The 23,759-nt window shown below is 38.7% G+C and overlaps 1 protein-coding gene across 1 annotated transcript; it reads right to left on the reverse strand.

Moving 5' to 3' along the window:
• Positions 1-5,374: 5,374 nt before the first annotated feature.
• Positions 5,375-18,760, reverse strand: laptm4b (lysosomal protein transmembrane 4 beta). The gene is made up of 7 exons (XM_049603120.1): positions 18,458-18,760; positions 16,968-17,085; positions 15,160-15,233; positions 14,934-15,056; positions 14,204-14,302; positions 12,427-12,522; positions 5,375-7,863 (listed from the first exon to the last, which is right to left on the reverse strand). The coding sequence occupies exons 1-7, from the start codon at positions 18,548-18,550 to the stop codon at positions 7,789-7,791; spliced, it is 678 nt and encodes a 225-aa protein (XP_049459077.1). The 5' UTR covers positions 18,551-18,760; the 3' UTR covers positions 5,375-7,788.
• Between the last annotated feature and the right edge of the window lie 4,999 nt (positions 18,761-23,759).

Here is a 23,759-nt window from a genome sequence, read left to right on the forward strand (position 1 = left end):
AAATAATAGCTGCCAATCAATTTTTAAAAAAGCAGTCATAATGAGATGCATACTGACACCCATCTGCACAAATTTGTTAGTGATAAAACATGAGGTTGGTTTGGGATTTTGAAGCTAAATTAAGAGCTGATGAGATCAATAAAGAAATCAGCTTGCATATGGAGTTGCATCTGGTATCTTCATGTTGCAACCACTGCAGTGTTGCAAAAACATCAGTATAAGTTGGACGATTGTTGGCTGTGATGAGGCCATGTGTTCACACCTCGAGTGGATTGACAGGCACGTCCAAGCTCTGTCACAAATGTAACTTAAGAGGGGGATAAATAGAGAGACCATCTCCCTTGAGGCAGCAGTGTGTTTTCACAGAGGTCAATCTGCAACTGGTGAGGGCCGAGTACCTTGCTGAAGGGCAGTTTGGTAGTGTAGGTGGATAAAGTTGATAAGGCTCTTCATCTGTAACTACTGAGCAATGTCAAACTGACTAACAGGCCTTTTTGGAGCCTTGAGCAGTAGCCATCTGTACAGGCATACAGAGGAAGACTACTGTGTATGACGACTGTGAAATTTCTTTAAAAAAGTGAAAATCTAGAATGTAATTTTAGTGTTTCATGGGTTATATCACTGTTGGCTAGTATAGTTTTTTAAGGTGTTGGCATTTCATGAAAAAGTCATGATATGGCATGTCCTAAAAGTTGCAATATGGTATGCCATAAAAAGTCATAGTATAGTATGCCAAAATAGTCATGGTATAGTATGTCATAAAAATAGTCATAGTATAGCATGCCATAAAATGGTCATAGTATGGTATGCCAAAAAATGTCATAGTATAGTATGCCAAAAAATGTCATAGTATAGTATGCCAAAAAATATTACAGTATAGTATGTCAAAAAATGCCATAGTATAGTATGCTAAAAAATATCATAGTATAGTATGTCATAAAAAAGTCATAGTATAGTATGCCAAAAAATATCATAGTATAGTATGTCATAAAAAAGTCATAGTATAGTATGTCATAAAAAATGCCATAGTATAGTCTGCCAAAAAAAATTGTCATACTATAGTATGTCAAAAATAGTCATAATAGTCTGCCAAAAAATGCCATAGTATAGTATGTCATAACAGTCATAGTATAGTATGCCAAAAAAAAATTGTCATAGTATAGTATGTCAAAAATAGTCATAGTATAGTATGCTAAAGAATGTCATAGTATTGTATGTCAAAAAAGTGATAGTATAGTATGCCAAAAAAAATGCCATAGTATAGTATGTCCAAAAATGCCATGGTATAGTATGTCAAAAATAGTCATAGTATAGTATGCCAAAAAAATGCCATAGTATAGTATGTCAAAAATAGTCATAGTATAGTATGCCAAAAAAAATGCCATAGTATAGTATTTCAAAAATAGTCATAATATAGTCTGCCAAAAAAATGTCATAGTATAGTATGTCAAAAATAGTCATAGTATTCTATGTCAAAAATAGTCATAGTATAGTATGTCAAAATAGTCATAGTATAGTATAGTATGCTAAAGAATGTCATAGTTTAGTATGTCAAAAATAGTCATAGTATAGTATGTCTAAAATAGTCATAGTATAGTATGTGAAAAATAGTCATAATATAGTCTGCAAAAAAAATGTCATAGTATAGTATGCCAAAAAATGCCATAGTATAGTATGCAAAAAAAAGCCATAGTATAGAATGTCAAAAATAGTCATAGTATAGTATGCCAAAAAAATGCCATAGTATAGTATGTCAAAAATAGTCATAGTATAGTATGCCAAAAAAATGCCATAGTATAGTATGTCAAAAATGGTCATAGTATAGTATGTCAAAGAATGTCACAGTTTAGTATGTCAAAAAATGTCATAGTATAGTATGCCAAAGAATGTCATAGTATTGTATGTCAAAAATAGTCATAGTATAGTATGTCAAAAATAGTCATAGTATAGTATGCCAAAGAATGTCACAGTTTAGTATGTCAAAAAATGTCATAGTATGCCAAAGAATGTCATAGTATTGTATGTCAAAAATAGTCATAGTATAGAATGCCAATAATAGTCATAGTATAGTATGCCAAAAAAATGCCATAGTATAGTATGTCAAAAATAGTCATAGTATAGTATGCCAAAAAAATGCCATAGTATAGTATGTCAAAAATAGTCATAGTATAGTATGCCAAAAAAATGCCATAGTATAGTATGTCAAAAATGGTCATAGTATAGTATGTCAAAGAATGTCACAGTTTAGTATGTCAAAAAATGTCATAGTATAGTATGCCAAAGAATGTCATAGTATTGTATGTCAAAAATAGTCATAGTATAGTATGTTAAAAATAGTCATAGTATAGTATGCCAAAGAATGTCACAGTTTAGTATGTCAAAAAATGTCATAGTATGCCAAAGAATGTCATAGTATTGTATGTCAAAAATAGTCATAGTATAGAATGCCAATAATAGTCATAGTATAGTATGTCAAAAATGTCTAATAGTATGTCATAGTATAGTATGCCAAAGAATGTCATAGTATTGTATGTCAAAAATAGTCATAGTATAGAATGCCAATAATAGTCATAGTATAGTATGTCAAAAATGGTCATAGTATAGTATGCCAAAGAATGTCACAGTTTAGTATGTCAAAAAATGTCATAGTATAGTATGCCAAAGAATGTCATAGTATTGTATGTCAAAAATAGTCATAGTATAGAATGCCAATAATAGTCATAGTATAGTATGCCACAAAAATCTAATAAAAATGTCATAGTATAGTATGTCTGAGAAGGTATGGTATAGAATGCCATAAAAATGTCCCTTAAAAAATAAAAAAGTTGAAATGTAAGAATCATGAACTGGCAAGATATGACATTATACTGGAACTTAATCTCATAGATTATTATCTTTTTTTTGTGGGCCTAAGTTTTAACTCTGGCTGATGCATCCACCCCAGATGATCTGTCTCACGTGCGGCAGATGCCCTGCACCAAATGCGGACAATTTCTAAAGAGGTTGCAGAGTAAGATTGAAATTAACAAGCATAAACACGCTGCACTATAAATAGAACTTAAAGCCTGTTGACGGTCATACAGCATCCTTAAACACTTCACATTTTCAGTGTGTTGTCCCATTTGGGCTAATCTCAAATCACAGTTATTTCCAGTTAAGTAGAACAAACTTCTCTGAATAAGAGTCAATCACAATCACATGGCAACAGAGTGTCAGGCCATGTTGGTCACTAGACTAAATACAGTATTGAACATAAAGTGAACAGTATGTGACCTCTGAACATTTGCTGAGTGCTTTATCTCACACACAATTTTATTGATCATAAACATCTCTTACTGTCTCTGGGCAATGTCAAAACAGACAGTAAAATACATATATTAAGCAGTTTTGTACATTGTGCTTATGGAACACATTTAATCGGTGTATTAATGGGTACTAAAATATCTCTAAAGTTTCTGTAATCTTCATTCACATCCTAGTAGATACTGTATATAGCTATAGGAATGTGTTAGAGGAGAATTTAAATGCTATCCAGGTCATACAAATTCTGCTGGCTCATTTTGCAAAGCCACCCTTTGGCTCCTGTGTCCTCTCACAAATATCTCCCCTCCCTTGATGTCATCGCAACCCACTGTCTGCATCCAACAAACATTTCAGCAAGAAAACAGAATGTGACCCATTTGTTTTTCCCCCCTGCCCTGTCCCAGTGGCAGAAAGTAGGTGAGCATGTCTGTCTGGTCGCCTGCTGTCAGACCCAAGGTAATGCCAGCGTCCATTTTGAGGCAAGCGGGTAAATCCTTGCTGATCTGCCAGCTTGTTCGTCTCCATGGAGGGATACTGAATCTCCCTCTGAGGGCAACAGGACGCACGCACATTGGTACGACGCCCACTTTATTGAACAGTCATATTCTAAAAACTTGACTTTCTTTCTGGTGATATGAATTTTTGTATGTTGATCAACCAATAAACAAAAAGTTGACACCATGACACACTTTGAATGGCAGCCCCCTTATTTGCACGATGGAGAAGAAATGCTTACAGAATAGATAAAATTAAGGTATGAAGAAAATAATACAGAAATCTTAACAAAAATAAAAATAAGAAACATAAAGTTAAAAATGAAAACTTTAAATAGATGAAAAATAAATTCACAATAAATATATTAAAAAATATATATAAATAAATAAAAGGGGAATTTATACAAAGGTGAATATTTTTATTTGCATTTATTTTTAATGACAGCCCCTCATTTGCATAATCAAGAAGAAATGCATAAATCAATGTATAAAGAAAAAAATAACAAAATAAATACATTGAGGTAAATAAATGAGGGGAAATCCAAATGTGAAATAATAACAAAATAAATAAATACATTTTAAAATGAATAGATTAAAAAAGTAAATTTGAATTTCTTAAAGAATAAATTTTAAATATATTTTTAAAATAAAAATAAATAAAGATTGAGAAATTAATACAAAGGTAAATAATAATATTTTTCTATTTGCATTTATTCTTAATATTATTTTTGGTATATATAATCGGGTTTTAATCTAATTATCTCATCATTTATTTATTGATTTTGGTAGCTTCTGTCCTCCATAGGATGTGCAGAGAAAATGGAACTATACTCTTAGAGGGAATTTCTTGGCATTTCATCAACCCATTCAGTCCTCGGTGAGCCACTGTGCTCAATTTCAGCCGATGATGCTTTTCATTTTATTGAGTCATGTTTCCCAAGATGCCAACTCCCCTATCACAATACACAGACACCCTGTAATTTGAATAGGCATGATGTTAGCTTTAATCAGCTCTAAGAACTGCATAACTCAATGTAGTAAAATTGTGAGTAACAGTTTAGATAACACATGCTGGCCCTTTCACATTAACTAAAAGCAAACATGTTTTTTTTTTCTCAAATCCACGCCTCCACCCCTTTTTTCACATAAAACATTTTGCTGTGTCATAATTTGAAAAACACAGGTGTAAATAATTAAATTAATGATGTCTGTATATTCAGAGGGTTATCTTTATCTTTGAGCTTTCTTGCATATTAGCAATTCATTCTTATTTCTGTGTCATGGTAAATTTGGACCACCCCCTATGCAATTACAAGATACTACCATCATCAAAGAAAAAGTGATACAAACTGTGTATGTGTGTGTTACATTATATGCACGTCTATGTTTAATTACTGCATAACGCTTCAAGTTTAGCCTGCTAACATCTTCCCGGCTAATTTAAATGAAATGTATGTGAATGACAGTAACTTCATTTTTTGTGTATTTGTTCTTTTGACGATTATTATGCAAAGCTCAAGTATAATAAGTATATCTATAATAAATCCAGAAGCAGACACAGATTGATTTTGCTTTTTTATTATTCAGAATTGAAGACATGAGCTCATGCAGATCCAACAAGAGGATGTGTGTGAATGGAAAGCAATGGAAAAACAGTCTTAACGTGATTCTAACAAAATGAAGCATCAGCCATCGACTGGTCCAGATACTTTACAAGCCCTTTCTCTAAACCCTGCGGCTGAAATCCCCCTTCAGTCACGATAACATCTGCGGCTTTTCAGTCACATCAGACAATGCGATTTATTTACGTTGTGTTTTAGAAGCTTGCATTGTCCACAAGAGGGTGGCTGATCATATTTAAAACCACATAGCTACAGCATAACATGGTAAAGATGAATACAACACAAACACATCAGTTCCCAGTGAGCTCACGCTGACTTTTTAAAGTGCAATTTCATTTTCGGATTTGTTGGATTTGCAAAAGCAGTGGTCATAATTCACACAGGGACAATGATGAAGGGGCCATCATATGGCTACATTATCAACTACAGCATTAGTATCAAATGGACTACTACTTCATGGTACATGTATTTCCTGCTCTAAGGAGTTGTTGAATGCACTGTTGCATAGTCTGAAGGATATTATGCTTTTCTGTGGATACCAAATACTACTTAGGAATTATTGGAAAGAATGGGATTAGGTAGGTCTAATATTGTTTGTTCAAATATTAATTTTCACAACTGCCTGAATAGTTCTAGGCAAAAGACAGGCATCTAGCTTCTCTAGCTTCATACACTGTGTTGTTTTGTGCTACTATGCTAAGGTAAGTCGAAGCTTTAGATTTCCATCCATCATTAATTTCAAAAAAAGGTCACAGCACAGGAAATATCTCGACACGATATCGCTGCATGTGCAAAGGAAATGTTACTACATATAAAAGGAACGGAACGAGGAGTTACATCATGACGTAACAAACACATAGCGCTCAGGCAAGCACACACGCACACACACGATTTTGTACTTGTATCTTTGTGAGGACCTTCATTGACATAATGCATTCTACCCTAACTCAACCTTCACAACTAAATGCCAATCCCCAATCCTTACCAGAACCCTTAATGTAATTTGAACCTTAAAAACCAAGTCTTAACCCTCAAGCAGGTCTTTGAAGAAGCGAGGACGGGCAAAAATGTCTTCATATTCCAAAAATGTCCTCACTCTGTTGGTTAAAAACAGAGTCCTCACTATGTAGCAAGTACAAGTACAAACACACACAACACACTTAGTCTCTGCATGTACAGCAGCATGTTGCTCCGCCTTCATAGGAAAATGCCCTCAGTCCAGCTAAGTTAGCTCAACTAAAAAGATCAGATTATACACCATGATCCATGTAAAAAAAAACACACACACAATAAAGATAACAGACCATGCTGTTGAAGCTCAACAGAAACACAAGACAGACGTCTTCACTAAAACATTTTCACACACCAATTTTTACACATTTCAGATTTTACAGTATGTGTATTGCCTTTTTGGATGTGAATCTGAAGTGTGAGAAACATTTATGTTTGTGTTCACATTACAATAATGCCAGTCTTTCTTAGCTTTTGAGATCTCGGAATAGACAGGACGTTGACAGGAAGGCAAACTGGAATAATACTGTGATTAAAATCAGTGAGTGAACGAGGTTTTTCACTGGCAGTCGATGGATCACAGGTTTACAGACTGTGTTGCATGGATACAAAAGGAAGACGTAATTGTTATTGGTCGAGGAACCTTTTCCAATACGATTTCCTGGACAAGCTACATCAGTATGCAGATGATAGCACAACAGGACAGCCTTTCACTATTCACATCTTTTTCTCTCCGTTTTCACTGTTATACAAAAAAGTATACAAAAATACCTTGACAATACATTCAATGAAGGAATTTGTCAATTTTTGAAAAAAGTGCTCTTGCATAACTGATCATGTATGCCACTTTCCTTCTCACTCTCTCTGTCACTATCTCTCTTCAGGTAGTTTGTTTCTAGACAAAGACCACGAGGGAGATTCACAGTATTGGGGGTTAACAGTTGGTGGCCAGACCGGTGCACGTTTCACTCAAAGAAAAGTGCAAATTAAGTTGGGACAGAGTGTTCAGGGCGTGCAAGAGTTTAGATGCTGCCAGGGGGCTGCAGCTGCCAAGAGGGAGGGTTGGTAGCGGTTGAAGTTGCTGCGATACTGTCCTTGGAGGAGGACAGAGGAGACAAGAGGGGAGGAAGATACGTCACAACAACCAGGGGTGTTGGTGGTGGGGGAAGAGTTGATGGCAATACTGGCTCAGGGTCAGCCTAATCTAATCTAAGGTTGGCAGGAATCCAAGCTGAAACCAGCCTCTAAGACACGGTTTTGTCTTGTTTTTCAACGTGTTCCAGCCAGTGTTAGGGATCCTACTGGAGGGAGATGTGGTAGGTGTTTGGGGTATGAAGGTCCAGCAGCAAGGACATCTCTCATGCCTCCATATACTGGGGAGGGGGCTCCTTCGGTGGTATGGCAATAGCCTCCTCGTAGGGGGGCAGCAGAACCTGAAATACAACGAAAAACAAGGGGGCGTTTCAGTCCCAAAGCTTACATATATCTTTATTCTTTATGATGAAGGAATGAGCCATTTGGGCACTTTTTGGGGAAACTATTTAATACAGAAATTTACACACTCAATAAGACACAAATAACATGGCGACCATTGACAAAAGTAAATTAAACAGAAAGATGGGATGTGAGACAGGCACAGACTCAATAGCTGATGCATATTTCTACTTGATCTTTTATACTCTTTATTCCATCCCTACAGAAGACGTTTCTAGCTGCAAGGATAACGTCCACACACAGCCCAGTGCTTTAGAGGCCAGATTGCCTTCTCTCCGTCAGAGGTTTTTCTCTGTAAATGGTGTTCTAAAACCAGCGCTGCTGCTAATTCAGTGAGAGAGGGAGAGAGGGAGAATATGCTCTGAGGGGATGGAATTGTGAAGCAGCCAGGGAGGCCCGGCGAACACATCACAGGGAGGATTTGAAATGAAGCGGACAAGCAGACAATTATGTAACATGTCCAGAAGAAGAGAGGACGGACAGAGATATATAGAGAGGGGAGGAGGGGGAAAAAAAGTGAGAGATAGAGACGACTCTTGTGCATTTTAATTGCGTTTATATAAAAGCACGGCAGATAAGCAGCTGGGTACTTGATGTTCGAGGCAGTAAAAAGCCATTTAGATACACTGCTGGCTTTCTAATAGTAAAAATAGATGGAGCGCTCTATTCATTCAGCACTGTGTGTGTGGAGAGAGGGAATACGGTGATAAAACCATGTCGTCACTATTCATGCTAATATGAGAGCTTTTTAACTTGTTTGTTGCATTTGAATACTTCTCTAATTAAAATTCACACAGCCTGTGCTTTGGCCTTCACTTTGACCTAGTTACCTCGGCTGTTTGGGTTTTAAATTCAAGTGTACTCTTGTTTTCCTAATTAATTTGAATAAACATCTGACTGTCTACTATTTATTTAAGAACTCTTTTTCTGTTACCATTAGTGCACACACACACACACACACACACACACGTATATACACACTCAGTAAAGAGTCAGCATTTTATCAGTTTGTATTATTTGTTGTACAATTTGTTATAATTATTTCACTAAAAGGGGCATTTTACATATTTACAGTATAAAATGAAAGCTTTGCATTATTTTCAACTCAATAATTCTTATTTTTTTAAACTTTGGCCCAGAATGCATCTGCTACAATCTCAAGTTCATTACGCCAGGGCCACACTGCCCGCGGAAGCGCAGCGCACTGAAATTCTTGCGCGCGCTGGAGCACCTCCGTTCACATCAGACGCGCATTTCTCCACGCCGTCGACAAGCGATTCTGCTCCCAGCTCTTGTTTTTCACTGCCTGGCTTGTCAGATTCGCTCGCGGCTCGCGCAGAAAATAGACCAGACACCGAACTGATCGCTGCAAATCGTGAGCCTGCTGCGGAGCTTCCCGGCGCGGCGCGGCCAGTGTGGACGACACAGTCGGTTAACATGGGCGCCGAAAGGAAACTGCCTTCTCTTCTCGGCGCTTCGAGGCTATTCGCGGCGCTTCCGTGGGCGGTGTGGCCCTAGCGTTGGATTCCCATGGAACTAATCACCCTGATAACAACAGCTTCTTAAAGCTCCAAGTTCACAAGTTTTGATACGTTTGCTGCCATTTTAACAAATGACATTGGCCGTGAAAGTTATTTTTTTAGTGGACGATAAGATAATATATTGTAATTTTAGTTGTATAGAATTTTTCTTTGTAATTTTATAATATGTCTAAGGAAAATGTTGATATTCCAACAGCCTCTTCTGTTTCCTCTGTCATTATTCCTTTGCATTTCCTGCTTTACATGACACGCTCGGTAGCTTGCTAATTTGTTAGCCTTGGTGACCTCTAGACGCCAATAGTAGTGCCCATGTTGCCGTTGCCTATCAGCGGTGCTCTAACGACTTAACCACTTAAACGGCAAGCATATTTTGCTCATAAATTTGAAGGCAGCATTACTTCCTGCTAGCTGTCATTCAAATACACTGTAAAACATTCCAACAGGAATTACAAAGTTTGAAACAGCCTACACATCTTTGTTTCATTGTGCTGTGTGATTTTAAGATTGCTATTTACCAAGGGGAAACCACATCTTCCCAAAACCTGTTCATTAATTTTAATGACAGTTTTTGTTTTCACAGAAAGGTGAATTTATAGGATAAGGCTGGCAATCAAAGTCCAATATTTAGCTTTTTTTTTAATTGATACATTTGTGAACTTTTTTGAAGAAGTCTTCAGCAGGAATTAATATGAACTGGAAAGTCAGACAGTATTGAGAGCGTTGGACAAATATTGTGTTTGTTTGTTTGTTGTTGTTTTTTCATGAAATTTGTTTCTAGTTATGAAAAATATGCCAACTTTAATGATACAAAATATAACAGACAAATTAAAGCTCATTACCTGCTAACCCAAACAAATTGCCATGTTATTTTTGTTCTTTGCATGTAAATCAAATTTGGTCAAGGAAAAAACAAAACAAAACAAAACAAAAAACAATTTCTTTCCCTCCACATCTTGACTTCATAATATCTGCAGTGCACAAAACCGACTGGTACATATCCAATATTCAGCCATATGATACATAGATCCTACTGGATTACTTCCTGTATGTAGAGTCTGTTTCATTAAATGAAAAATGTCAGCAGTGTGAACCAGGGCCACGACGGCAACAAGGAAAAACGGACAGACGGATGAGGTGCTACGTATTGAGACGACAGCGGGTGTGAGGCAGATTAATGTCTTATCTATCAGTGTGGAGGATTACAGACAGACAGACAAATGGAAACCGTGACTACGCTAAAGCCTCTCAGGAACCCCATGAGTCAACACTGAAGAGGACAAGTGGGATAGACGCCACCCGGCTCTGCACAGCCAGCCAATCACACCTCAGGATGACCTACAGCACCTACTGTGCTGCTACCCACAGCACCAATGTCACTTCACTGACTGTCAGACAACCGAGATAACCGTTTCACGTCACAGTTCTGTTCTACTGATAACTTGCAATACTACTTCTAAAGTAACATGTAGGATTTTAATTTGAGCCACCAATTAATATATTTTTACTTAATCACCTTAAATAAATTGTAATTTCTTGCTTATCTTCACTTGCAAAATGACTATTTATATAACAGTCATTCACAGCTTGTTACACTGAATTCCTGAAGTAACTTTGTTATTCTCGCATGCCTCCATGGTGAACGACGAATCCAAAAAATTATCCAGTCGTATGCTCAGTACTTCCCAATACATGTTTTTTGCTAAAATATATTGTTAAAAACATCAGTATAAACAGTCTCAAGCACAGCTGTGTAGCGTGCCTGGACGCACATCCATTTGAACTCTGCTCAGGCGGAGCTAATACTAATGTGTATGCTCAGGCACACTTAGGGCGCGCTACTCCTAGGTGGAGGTGTTTTAAATCATAATGTTTATGCAAAAACACGTGTTTGGGAAGTAGTGAGCATACGACTGGATAAATGAGACTAGGTTTATACTGCATGAATTGTGTGAGAGTTTGTTAACAGATGTATTGATACAGTTTTACTGTTAAACGTGATCCCTTTTTACTTGAACTTTTTTTTGGATTCTCAGGCATGAGACAAAACTAGTTTTCTTCAAAAATTCAAAATAACACACGGTGAGTAATCGATATACAAATGGTCATTTTGTGGGTGGAATATTCTTTTAATATTAAGCAAATCCTGCACATCACAAAGTGCAGGTTCTCACTGCTCTCATTCTCATGTCTTTTCTAATTTGGCAATAGTAAATAATAAATTAATTAACTTGTGCATTATTGTGCTTGTGAAATGGCTCTGTGGCCACAATACAGAAGTACAGGATAAAATACTTTTATCCAATTTCATTTTACACTTTTTTTTAAATAAATCTAGAGTGAAAAAAGAAATTTCAACAGATGATAAATTAGACACATGCTCTGACATATTTCTTTTCTTGTATTTGAACAGTTGATAAAATGACTACCAAATCCTGCACATAACAGAACATCACTCCTGTCTTCCTGCGTTACATGGATTCATTTACCTTCTCATGTCTGAGGTTTAAGTTATTTGAGAATTCTGTATGTATTAGTTTTAAAAATAAAATCTCAATTTATTTTCTTAGTCTGATAATTGCTGCTCTAGGCACAGTTAAAGCTATATTATCATACTGACGTACATTACTAGTAATATCTATAATCCTTACCTTGTACATTTAGAGGTGTGAACTCATTGAGCTGCAATAACATACAAAAGTAAATATAGTCTACGTTTTAGTATGGTGCGACAAAACCTCACAGATGTTGAGCCTTGAATCTGGTACACTGCATTAAAGTTAATGTGCCAAGTGTAGAGATGAAAATAACTTTTCAAAACCTTTATCGGAATTATCTTCCCCTTATATAACGAATCCAAGGCTTGTAAGCCCAAAAAAAATCAATGTTTCGCAAATGCAATTATATTATGATCTGAGTGAGGGGGATTTTCAGCATGTCCTTGAGGTGGATGTGACGACTCACCGTGGTGTCATTGGTGGTGACATAAACCAGGACCTCTGTGGTGCCCCTGCCGCTCACATATCTGTAGCAGTTCCATACACAGCCAATCAGGTAGGCCTGTCCCCGGGACGTGAAAACAAAGAACAAACAATGACCTTTAACAACACTGTCTCCACTTTTCATTATTGCTGATGCTGCCTGTTATGACCTCATCCATTCATCAAGGTGAGTGATGAAAGGGACATATCACTGCTTGACAAAGACCAATATTTTAGCTACCTTAGCAACAAGACAGCCCTGGATATATGTCAGTTTGATATACTTGCACATACAGTATATAAGGATATTTTCCTGGACAATGTTGCTGTTCTTGGTCTTCCACCAATATTTTAGCCAAGGCAACTCACCAGGCATCTCCTGCCTTAGTAAAGCTATGGTCGCACTAGGGTTTAGGTTTGTCTGACTTGGCAGAAAAACAGGAGGTTCATTGTGTTTGTGTGTGAGTAGCCTGCTGAGTCGGTACCTCTGCCAGCAGGAAGCACAACCGACCGACCAGTAAAACCAGGCTGCCTGTCAGCCAATCACTTACCATCTGCTGAGCTGACCTCCTCACTGCGATACCAACTCTAACATTTTCAGTCACTGCAGGTGCTAAGCTGGTAGTACGTATTGCTACGAAGTCTGAGATCGACCATCTTGCCCATATACTTTCCATTCATCCAACCATCTGTCCATCTACATCTCTCTGTTGCATCCCTCTCTCTCCTCTCTCCAGCTCTCCATCTCCCTGTCTGTCTTTATCTGTCATTTATGCTAAGTGCAGTCAAGTGGAGGATGTTGGCTTCAGCAGGAACTTTAGCAGGTGTTGCCTCTGTGCTGAGAGCTGGATGCGTCCTTGAGATTTCAGATCTGGCTCTTTTCCAGGGAACTGACTCAACTATCGTCACCACAGTAGCCAATACATACTGTGCGTGCAGCCTATAAATAAAATTGGGGCTCTTTCAATTTTTCTCGGCAAATTTCAAGACTATATTTATGTTTTAAGCACACATATACTGTGCATTTGCTCTTCACAGCTGAAATTTAAAGCATTACGCGGTTCAAGTATCCCATATACTCTCTGCAGCGAGGCTCTCTGCCCAAGACGTGACATTTATAACTCCTCTCTGTACAGCCGGCAGTGTATCTTCCAGTGGCTGCTTCCTATCATAAAATCCCAGCTCTGGCTTTGGATATCTGCCGAGAACATATTCAATCTGAGTTTGGAGGAGAAACAACTTGATTTGATTGTACAGATGACTGCAACTTCCTGTCCCATCTCGTCCCAGAGCCCCAGAGCATAGCTACGCCTGGAGAATCATCCATGCATTCAGGGGGAATTAGCCTGACAGGAGTTGGTTTCCTGTTGTCCCTGACCCGCTGCTCTCTGACTGTGTGATAATCTCATGACGAACATCAATAATGGGAATGTTCACACTGGCAGATTCATTACACATGCCATATGGTATGTAATGCATGAGATGTGCACAGTGTGAGACTTAATTGCCTTAATCACACTGCAGTATGATGAGAAAATCTATAAAAAGGCAGCTCTACAGGGAACTAATGTTCAGAGAGTGTGTAACGTGTAGCAATGTGTTGCACTGGTCATTTTATTTTAAAAGTACACCTTTTTTCTGTACATTTCTTCAGACATCACTCAGATGGATGTTGTAGATTCAATTATGAAAGCCAAAAAAAGGCCGAAGCTAGGAAGACTGGATGAATGTGCAGTGACGAAGAGAGTTTGTGGTCTTACCTTGAAGGAGAGGATGCAGCCAATGAAGAGGAGGACTGCAAAAACTAGGCACATATTGTTGGTGGACATGATGTCCTCTTTGTAAGGGAATGTCCCCGGCTGTAAGGGAGGGATATGAATTACAACATATGAGTATCAGGAGTTACGAAAATTTGAGTCCTACAGAACCAAGGAGTTTTAAGGCCCAGACACACCAAACACACATCAAAGAATTAGTGGTGAGGAAGGCTGACGTCGCCTGCGTCACGGCCAAAAAGTTTCACTTGAACGCATCGTGAAGACTACAGCCAACGGCCAGCTAGCACTTATATCGACAATCTAACATTTCGAATTGGCCGAAAAACCCCAACAAGGGCCGATGGGTGCCAACACTGCGAAACACACCATAAAAAATGATGCAACAGACGCTCACCATCGGCCTGACGTTGATCGAACGCCAATCGTTGGCTTGGTGTCAGGGCCCTTAAATCAACTCCTAATCTATGTACCTAGGACCAGTGTTATGTCTAGGTCACCTGTTTTCACTGAATGTCTTTCTTTAGCAGTGTTATGAAGCTCTAATCCCTAAATCTTCCTTCTTGTTAAGCACTTATCACAAACTTATTCTAAGAGCGGTGAACTAATCCTTGATTTAAAATATTCTGTAATGTACCTTTGGACAATATTTAAAGAACACAAAGCCCTGCAGCTTAAAAAAGAAGTCATTAAAAATAGGGGAAATAGTTCTCACCAGCTGCTGGAGGTAGTCCTGCACCGTGTTGGGATAAACAACCACACTTATGGCTACCAGCGTGTTAAGGGCAAAGTCGAAGATTTGGTAGCAGAAGAATGGAATGATCCATGCAGCGTGTTGCTATGTGGGAGAAATTGAGAACACATAAGGCAACTCAGAAAGGATGAAGGCAGGTTGTTACTCGAGTTCAGATGTATCTCATTTGTACAGATTGTTTATTTACCTTGTAAGCACCATATGTTGCCATGCCACATATAAGAATCATAAGCAGGGATATTGCAGTGGCTATGCAGATATCTGCGGGGACAGAACACAAATAACGTGAGAACAGATAATCTAATTTACAAGTGAAAAACAGCAGCAATATTTCACCAGAACTCCTGAATCCACTGACGTAACCAGAAAGCCTTTGTGAGGACGTGGATTTTACGAAACAAATCACCTTAAGCAACCTCACTATTTTTGGCACGCAATCTGCCTTGGACACAAAATGATCAGCACGTGGATAATTCTTATGCAAGATGTGCTTAATTTGACTAAATGTAACACCTCTCGTATTCGCATTACAGCTGAGTGATGAGACGCTTGTCAGTGTCGCTGTAGCTGGGTAACTAACAGGGATCCACTGGCATCAAGTCCAAACAGGATATCTGCATATGTGCTGTCTGGCGGAAGGGATCGGAGATCACTATGCGGTACAGGCAGTTATTAAACTTGGTACTCAGAAATAGCCCTGGCTGTGAAACAGTGGAATCAATGCATCCCTGGTAGTTTGTCAGCAATGATAGCAGGAAACCATAATGATTTCTATGACTGAACATGATCCAAACTCACATTAAAAGGGAATGCAACTTCTGTATATCATCACGACTGCTGGTGAGCCATTACATTCAGCAACACTGCTTATTACTGACACTGTGTTAAGACCCAGGAAATTATGATACCCTTCCATCTTTATCCCTTGCCAGCAGCACACACCAGACACGGGGACACGTACTATATATAAACAATACATAAACTGTTCTGCACATGATCACAATGACGTTAGATACCTGCCTATTACAAAACATGACACCAGCTTGTCTCCTTCCTTTCCCACTGTTTCACAATCTCTCACTGATGCTGCATAAGCAACAACGCTATCAGTCAAGATGGCCCTTTTAATCCGATGGAGAATTAGAGCCGTCGTTTTTAATCAGAGTAGCCAGTGACAGGGTCTGTGGTGTTCCAGAGGCGACTGTGACGATGATAGCTGCTGGAGGGGAAATACTGAAAATACACATGCACACTGATTTGTTCTGTACGGAGCCGAGCCTACTCAGCTATGTCTGTGCTGAGAGCAGCACTCTGGGAAAAAGAAGTGGTGGGCAGAAAGGAGAGGCGATTTCAGAGCTGCAGAAACACATGGGGCTATGCTGTTGATGGTAATGGGCACTGTCTGACAGAGCTGGGAGATATACCCACATCATACTGTTAAGGCCATGAAACTTGATTTTATCTGGGTAATAGCTACTGTAATCTGACATGGCTTCAATATTAATTTACAGTCTTCAAGTCTACTATTAGACTTCTGAAACTGTGTAATGTCACTTTTGAATTTGATTAAATATGTGTATAAATACCGGTTGCTATACCTAAAATATTGTAAGTATAGAGAGAAGAACATCTGTCAGTTAACTCCACTCTGTAACGAGATGAATGCACTGAAGATCACGACAGTGTGACAGTTTTGGACCTCTTTCTGACAGCATGTCAAATGTTTTAGTCATAATGTGTCCAAAATCATGTGCCATGCAACCAAACTGAAATTAAATTGTGTTCTGGCTTTATTTTTTTCTGTTACACTGTATGGTTGATGGCGAGAATAATTACATGTCCAATTATTTAATTACACTTTAAGAAATAGTGACATATTAACAACACCGAGAAAATGTATTTCTTGTAAATGGAATACTGACAACAAGCCCTCTGAGGACATCTAATCCAATATCACATCAGATATGCAACAACGGGGGGATTAGTGGCACTCACTTGCATCGTCCATGACATCTATGTCGGTTCCCAGCTCAGAGCTGGTAAGGTGGTAGCGGTATTGAACTGGGTCATTGAGAGCCGACAACAAGATGAGTAGGACCACCGCATTGATCAGCTGCGGGGAAATGGAAATCAATATTAATATCATAGTCTGTGGGGGAGTTAACAGATTTTATACACTTTGGTATTATGATGAGATGGACTGGGGGCTTTTTCTTGGAGAGGAATAAAAGTAATTCAAATGTTAAGAGTGCTTACAGGTGAGGTAAATGATTATTAAATAATGGTTTTGAATTAAGCTTCTCTTTATGTTATGATACAGCCTTACTATTTTTCTTATTATAATGAGAGAAAATAGTCAAAAATACCAATCATACGTTCATAAAGCCCAAGCCCACATCATCAGATTGCTTGTTTTATGCAACTAACAGTCCAAAAATTCATCTATCTATGTATTTGTCTTAAATCAGAACTCGATTTTGATATTTTGACATTATTTTGGGTTATTGTTGGTGCTTTCACAAAATAACTACACAAGATTTTTGATGAATAATCATTAGTAATGTGGATATGATGATTAACAGTCAGGTGAGTTTACAAAATGACATCATTTCACTGTAATGCAGCCTTAAGACCAGGAAAAGAAAACATTTATGACACTAAGACATCCAAAATCTATGACAATATCTAGTCTTATATCTAAAAATGTCCAGCTCTGATTCAGAATAAAATGGAGGTCAAATCCCTAGAGATGCTGGCAGGGATAAAATGATAACTTGTTTATCTCAATATTTGTCAGCTACCTGACCATTTGCTTCAGCCCTAATGTTAATATGAAATTTGATGAACTCCTAGAGAGGTTCAGTCCGGTATGATAAAGTCCTATAAATCAGTGTGTGTAAAAACATGTTATAAATTAACATACTTGGTTGCTTTCTGTAGCTTTGGCTCGACTTGACGACATATACTTGATTAGTAGTAGGGTCACAACGACAGGCAGATGAGAGCTTACAAAAGGTTAGGGATTTAACAGGCTTACTGGACTATGTTTAAAAGTTTAGGTTAAAAACAGAAGCAAACTACGGTGACTTATATTTAACCTGTGCAAATGTAGGACAGCTCAAATGGGATGGGCTGGTTGGTACAACAATAATGTGGCTTAAAATGAATAAGGTTACAGCTACAAACTGAGCTAAAATATTCTGTTACACGCTTATATTTGATTTTAACATACTTATACAGCAAAGAGAGAATTTTAGGAAGGAAATGTGGCTGTTAACTGATAAACGTTAGCGTTTTAGTTTGACTAAATGTGACATTACTCGAGGAAAACGAGGATGGAAACAAATGAAAAACAGCAGCAGCTAGCTGACTTAGCTACTGCTGTACAACTAATTTGATAGTTATCATATTTCACCTCATATGCTCCATATTCAGCCACATTAATGGACATTTGAGCCTGACAAAGGATGAAAAATCTCACTTACCATGTACCATATTCCCAGGATAATGGTGCCCGTCCGTACATGGCAGCAGAGGCAGCAGCTCGTCGAGTACCACCGGTCCCACGGCGAAATCATTCTTTATCCTGCTGTGAATTTACAAGTTATTTCATGAATGCCGCCCGAAATGAATTATTCAAAGCTACTACGTCCTAAAAAAGACAGAATAGTTGCCGTCTTCAGTGCTACGACCGCCACATCCAGTGAGTATTTGAGACGATGTCCGCCTGTTTCCGCCAGTGGACTCCTGGCGAACAGAGAGCCGTTAATCTGGCTCATCCCGGAGTCACGTGACCACAGGAGGATTTTGACCAAGATCCGAGGGATGGATGTGAACAAACATATTTCAGCTCTGACATGGTGCTTTCTGTCAGACACCTTTATTTGTGTCTTTCTTTGAGTGACAGGATCTTATTAGTAGAAACTAAATGACTTGGCCTGCTGCACTGTTTTATAAAGTAGCCCCCAAATTGTAGTTTCATGGTGTTTGTGTGCTCATCTGTGCAATGGCTTGTTAAAGCTACAGTGAGGTGCAGAGTGACTTCTGTCATATTTTGAGGTAAAGAAAACGTCAGTTAACATTTAGAAATAAAACATATGGAGAAACGAAAGAAAATGTTGGATACTTTTTAACTTATGGGGCCCCTGAAACCTTTTTATCAAGAAATCTGAGCACGTAAGATCACATTCTGGTTTCTGTGTAATGGATATATCTTGATATATCTTTTAAAAAGCCATAAGCAAAACTGTCTTGAAGCAAGTACAACCCCAATTCCAAAACAGTTGGGACGTTGTGTAAAACGTGACTAAATACAGAATGCAATGATTTGCAAACCCTTTTTTGACCTATATTCAGCTGAATACAGTACAAAGACGAGATATTTAACGTTCAAACTTATACATTTATTTTTTTTTTGTAAATACACACTTATCAGACCAAAGTTTGAAACCAACAAATGTTTAGGGACATTTTCAGCCATGTTTGCAGCCACCAAACATGATGTTTTACTCACTGTAATCTCTATAAACAGACACCTGCATTTGTTTGCAAAATCTGTTGGGGACACGGCAAGATTTTGGTATTGGAAGTGTTGGTTTCCGTTTGTATTCCATTTGTAGTCCAAGTAGTACTGACCAATCGGTCTTCAACAGCAGGTAAACAGTCCATGTGAAGAGGGAGAACACACTGGTCAAAACGCAACCTTGGCACCCATCGGCTATCGTCTGATGATGATATCACTTTTTATTAGCTTTTGTTCAAATAAACACGAGAAGTTTGTGCTCTAGAGAAAGGATCAGCACTCAGTGAATAACCTCCTAAGCCCTATGATAAGCTATAATGGCAAGACTTAACTACACAGAGCAGTGAGCATTGATAAGTAACATGTCTTTGGGGTCATCAGGTGGGAACCTCCTTTCACCAGTGTTTTGTCTAGTTGGTCCCACAACACCTCCAGGAGGCTAGACAGTGATCTCTGGCGTCCCAGAGACACTCCCCTAATGCCAGCTCTCACTGCTCCCTGCACCGACCCAACAACCTCCTTTACCTTACTTACACATGGCTTTCTCAGCCCAAACGGCACTGCCACCTTCAACAAACCCAGGCTCCGTTTATGCGAGCTCCAGGTAGAGACAGTGCCGATACTACCATTCCTAGCACATTCACCATACCCTATTTCACACGCTACATAGCAAAACTCCCATATAAGCTAAAGTTAAAGGAGATAGAGAAGATAAACTCACAGGCTTTCTCAGCCCAAACAGCCCTGCCACCTTCAACAAACCCAGGCTCTGTACATGCGAGCTCCAGGTAGTGACCGTGACCCGTGCACCGAAGAGGAAGTCTTGGCTTGGATATCTCCCCCTGAGGCTTTATCCTTGTCAGATCAACAGCTGATGGGTTCCAAGACTGTCCGAACTATAACCAGGTGGTTTTATAACCTCACCACAGTTAACCACAGCGTTGTCACAACATAAAGTTAAGATGGAAAGTTTCAACATAACCTCTACTCAATACCAACACTAATTCTGGCGAATAGGTTCAATATGCCCAACCGATGCACACTATCACCTAACATAATGAGGGTCTTCAAGTGGGCTCTGCTTTCACTTGATCTTGAGACTGTGTCTTGATGATAGGTCCTATATCAAAATCTAGTTTTAGGACCTCACTATTTATACTGATATTGGGCCCACATGATTCATATTCCTGAATTAATAATTGAAGACAGCACAGGGATAGTGTACACAGTGCACAGAGGAGAGGGAACGGAGGGTTAATAGAGGCCTGGCAGCTCATTTTTGCTCCAGGGCCCCTGAAGCAGGTTAATCTGGCTATGCTCCAATGCAGCTGTTACACTTTTCATGAAGCAAGTGGCATCCTCTTAAAATAAGGCAGTGTGCCAGGTTAATGTCAAGTTAATGTGGGTAGATTTATTTCTGACATCAGGTGATTCACACTGAGGCCTGATGAGACCATGTCACCGCAAGAGCATTTTGTCTTTGTGAAGTTTCAAAACATCCCAGTTGCCCATGTGTCTGCAAACCACAGACATGTTACATTTATATGTTTCATAGGTATCAAACCAACATTTCTAAAGTAACAAATTAAAAAGTAAACAAACATGAAGTTTTAACATATCCGCCACATATGAAACTTACGTAACATATCTGTGGTTTGCAGAAACGGAAAATTCCAACATTTATTCTGGTGATAGGGTTGAAATAAAAAAACTAAAGACTGATGTGTTTCATTGCACCGTTAGAAAAAGACAAAGTCTTTCACTTCATGTCAGTTCGCCTCTCTGTCTGTACAAACATCCTGGATCAAGCCTGACAGATGGGCCAGTGACCACAGCTCTAAGCTCTGGTGGGTGGACCGCATCATCGTCACATTAGGGGATTTTCCTCTCCTGCCATGACTTAATACTGACCAGACTGCCACCTATTAAAGCGCTGGAACGCAATCTGAAGAGGACATCTCGAACTGATGGTCCATTTTTCCAGCCTCAATGATTTTCCGTAACATTTACAGAGAGTGTTTGAAGAGTGTAACAGAAGTATGGGCAGAGACAGCTCTGACGTAACAACAAGAAATACAAACCCTTATAATTCTTATTTCTCAGACGTGCTGTGGAGCAGTACAATCCCAAAGTCAGTGTTTGGGTAAACTCATTTGATAGTTTGGCCGCATAATGCCACCACACTTAGCTGACTTGTTTCAGCATTGCACTCTGTGAAGCCTGTGGGTTTCAGACACACGGACTTTGGATGGATCTCTTTTTAAAACAGCATTAGCGAGTGATTTTCATAGCAGGGCTTTGAGCGACTACAGTACCATCCATTAGAGAGTGACCTTCACTATTAATATATCTGCCTTTCATACACACAGACAAACAAGGAAAATAAGTACAACAATCCTCTGGCAGGAAAGAATTGAAAAAAACAAAACAACATATCTGAAGTGAAGTTGAATGGACAGTGAGCCAGAGATTGTACGAGATTAAAAACTAGTAAATCCCAAATGAACCGAGAGATGAGGAATGGAGAGTCTGATGAGACGAAGGAGGTCAGGCTCTCTGAGCGTGCCGTGCGACTGCCTCACCACATTGACTGCAGCAGCGGTCTGGCCTCAGGAGGGTCACTGCAACCAGGGCCACCACTGGATGCTGACACAGATTTGCACTGTGACATATAGTGAAGCCTTACTGTATTAACCACAGATTTGGGATTAGTTTGACAGTAAACATGAAAACAAGATGCCAGTGAACAGGAAAAAAGCACCATTAACTGTCAGTATTGCTTTGTGGAATTCAGCTGCAAAAAATGCCTTTAATTCATGGCATGATAACATAATTAAATATGGTTAAACCATCTGTGCGTTGTCAGGACAACTGATTTCATTATATATAACTTGCCTGAAGAGCTCTGGCTGTTAGAGTCAGCATCATAAATGTAAACAGTTCATCATCAAGCACTCCTGTTATAGACTTTTTATGCAGGGTTCCTACAGCTTGAGGCAAGTTAAATGGAAGACTCTTAAAGTCATTTTCTAATAAGACTCGGAAATTAAATTTGAGACCAATAAACAAACTGGGAAATACCTGGCGTTTGTTGGTAGATTTTCTTGGCATTTTTATCTTTTCTCACTGCATGTGGGGTTCCCATTGTGCTGTTTGAACTTTTTTTGTGTGTAAAATACACTGAGCCTGTTGCATTGCCTTGTACCGGATTCAGCCATGCTGCGTAATCTTTGATAATTCCCAATTTTTGTTTTAAATTCACTCCCGTGTCACCCGGGGAACAGTGACAGCTAACTAGTAGACGGTGGATCCTCTGCTCTGAGCACAAACAAAATATGAGTGTTGTTGGTTCCCCTATCCCCCCAAGCTGCTTATTGTTAAAGCAAGAAGAATTCACTTAATTCATTTTTTAAGATAGATATTAACAATTATTTTGAGATTTTACAACACCTTGTAAGAAAAAAAATCATTAAAATCTATTTCCTCTCCCAAACAATTTAAAGACTTTAAAATATTGATGCGATGCATTTTAATACCAATTAAGGCCTCATTTTTAGATTAATGAATCCAGTGCCTTCTAGGAGTTTTTTAAGGATCCACAGTTAAGTTCACTCAGGAAGACTTTTTTTTGTGCTTATCCATTCACAACTCTCTCCATCCCACTCCCACTGCTTCCTCTAATCAGCTGACCATAGGTGTTCACTCTTCTAGTTATCCAATCAAACTTTGCCATGATCTCTCTCAGTCATTTTAAGCAGAATCTTCGTGCCCTCCTCCACCCTGTTCACCTCCAGCCATTGTATCCATAGTCCAGGACAAGCTCAACAAGGGCTCATTCCTCCAGAGTAGGGTTTCCTTTTTTGACTATGGATTCATACCATCTCCATTGGGTCTAATCGCCAAAGACTTTTCATATTTTTTCATTTATATTTGCATGTGTTAATATTCTTTTAACTATAAAAAACAAATCTCTCCTGATTGAAACTGGGTTAACAATATTGGTAATTGGATGAGTAATGAGAGGGAGCTGCGGCTGGACGATGTGACACAGGATACAACACCACCTACTACCAAAAAAAGTGCTCTTTTTTAACCACTGGCAGGCTCAGATTGTTATTAGAAGTGTCTGACAACATTGTGGAAAGGACCCTACAGAGAAATAAAGCACTTGTTGTCTGTTTGGTGACTTCTTGCAGGAAGACAATGATGGAAATGTGATTAAGAGTTAGAACGAGGAGTGCCAGTAATAGTTTGAGTACAGAAAG

The sequence above is a fragment of the Epinephelus fuscoguttatus genome, linkage group LG17 (assembly GCF_011397635.1).
Source record: "Epinephelus fuscoguttatus linkage group LG17, E.fuscoguttatus.final_Chr_v1".
Taxonomy (NCBI): domain Eukaryota; kingdom Metazoa; phylum Chordata; class Actinopteri; order Perciformes; family Serranidae; genus Epinephelus; species Epinephelus fuscoguttatus.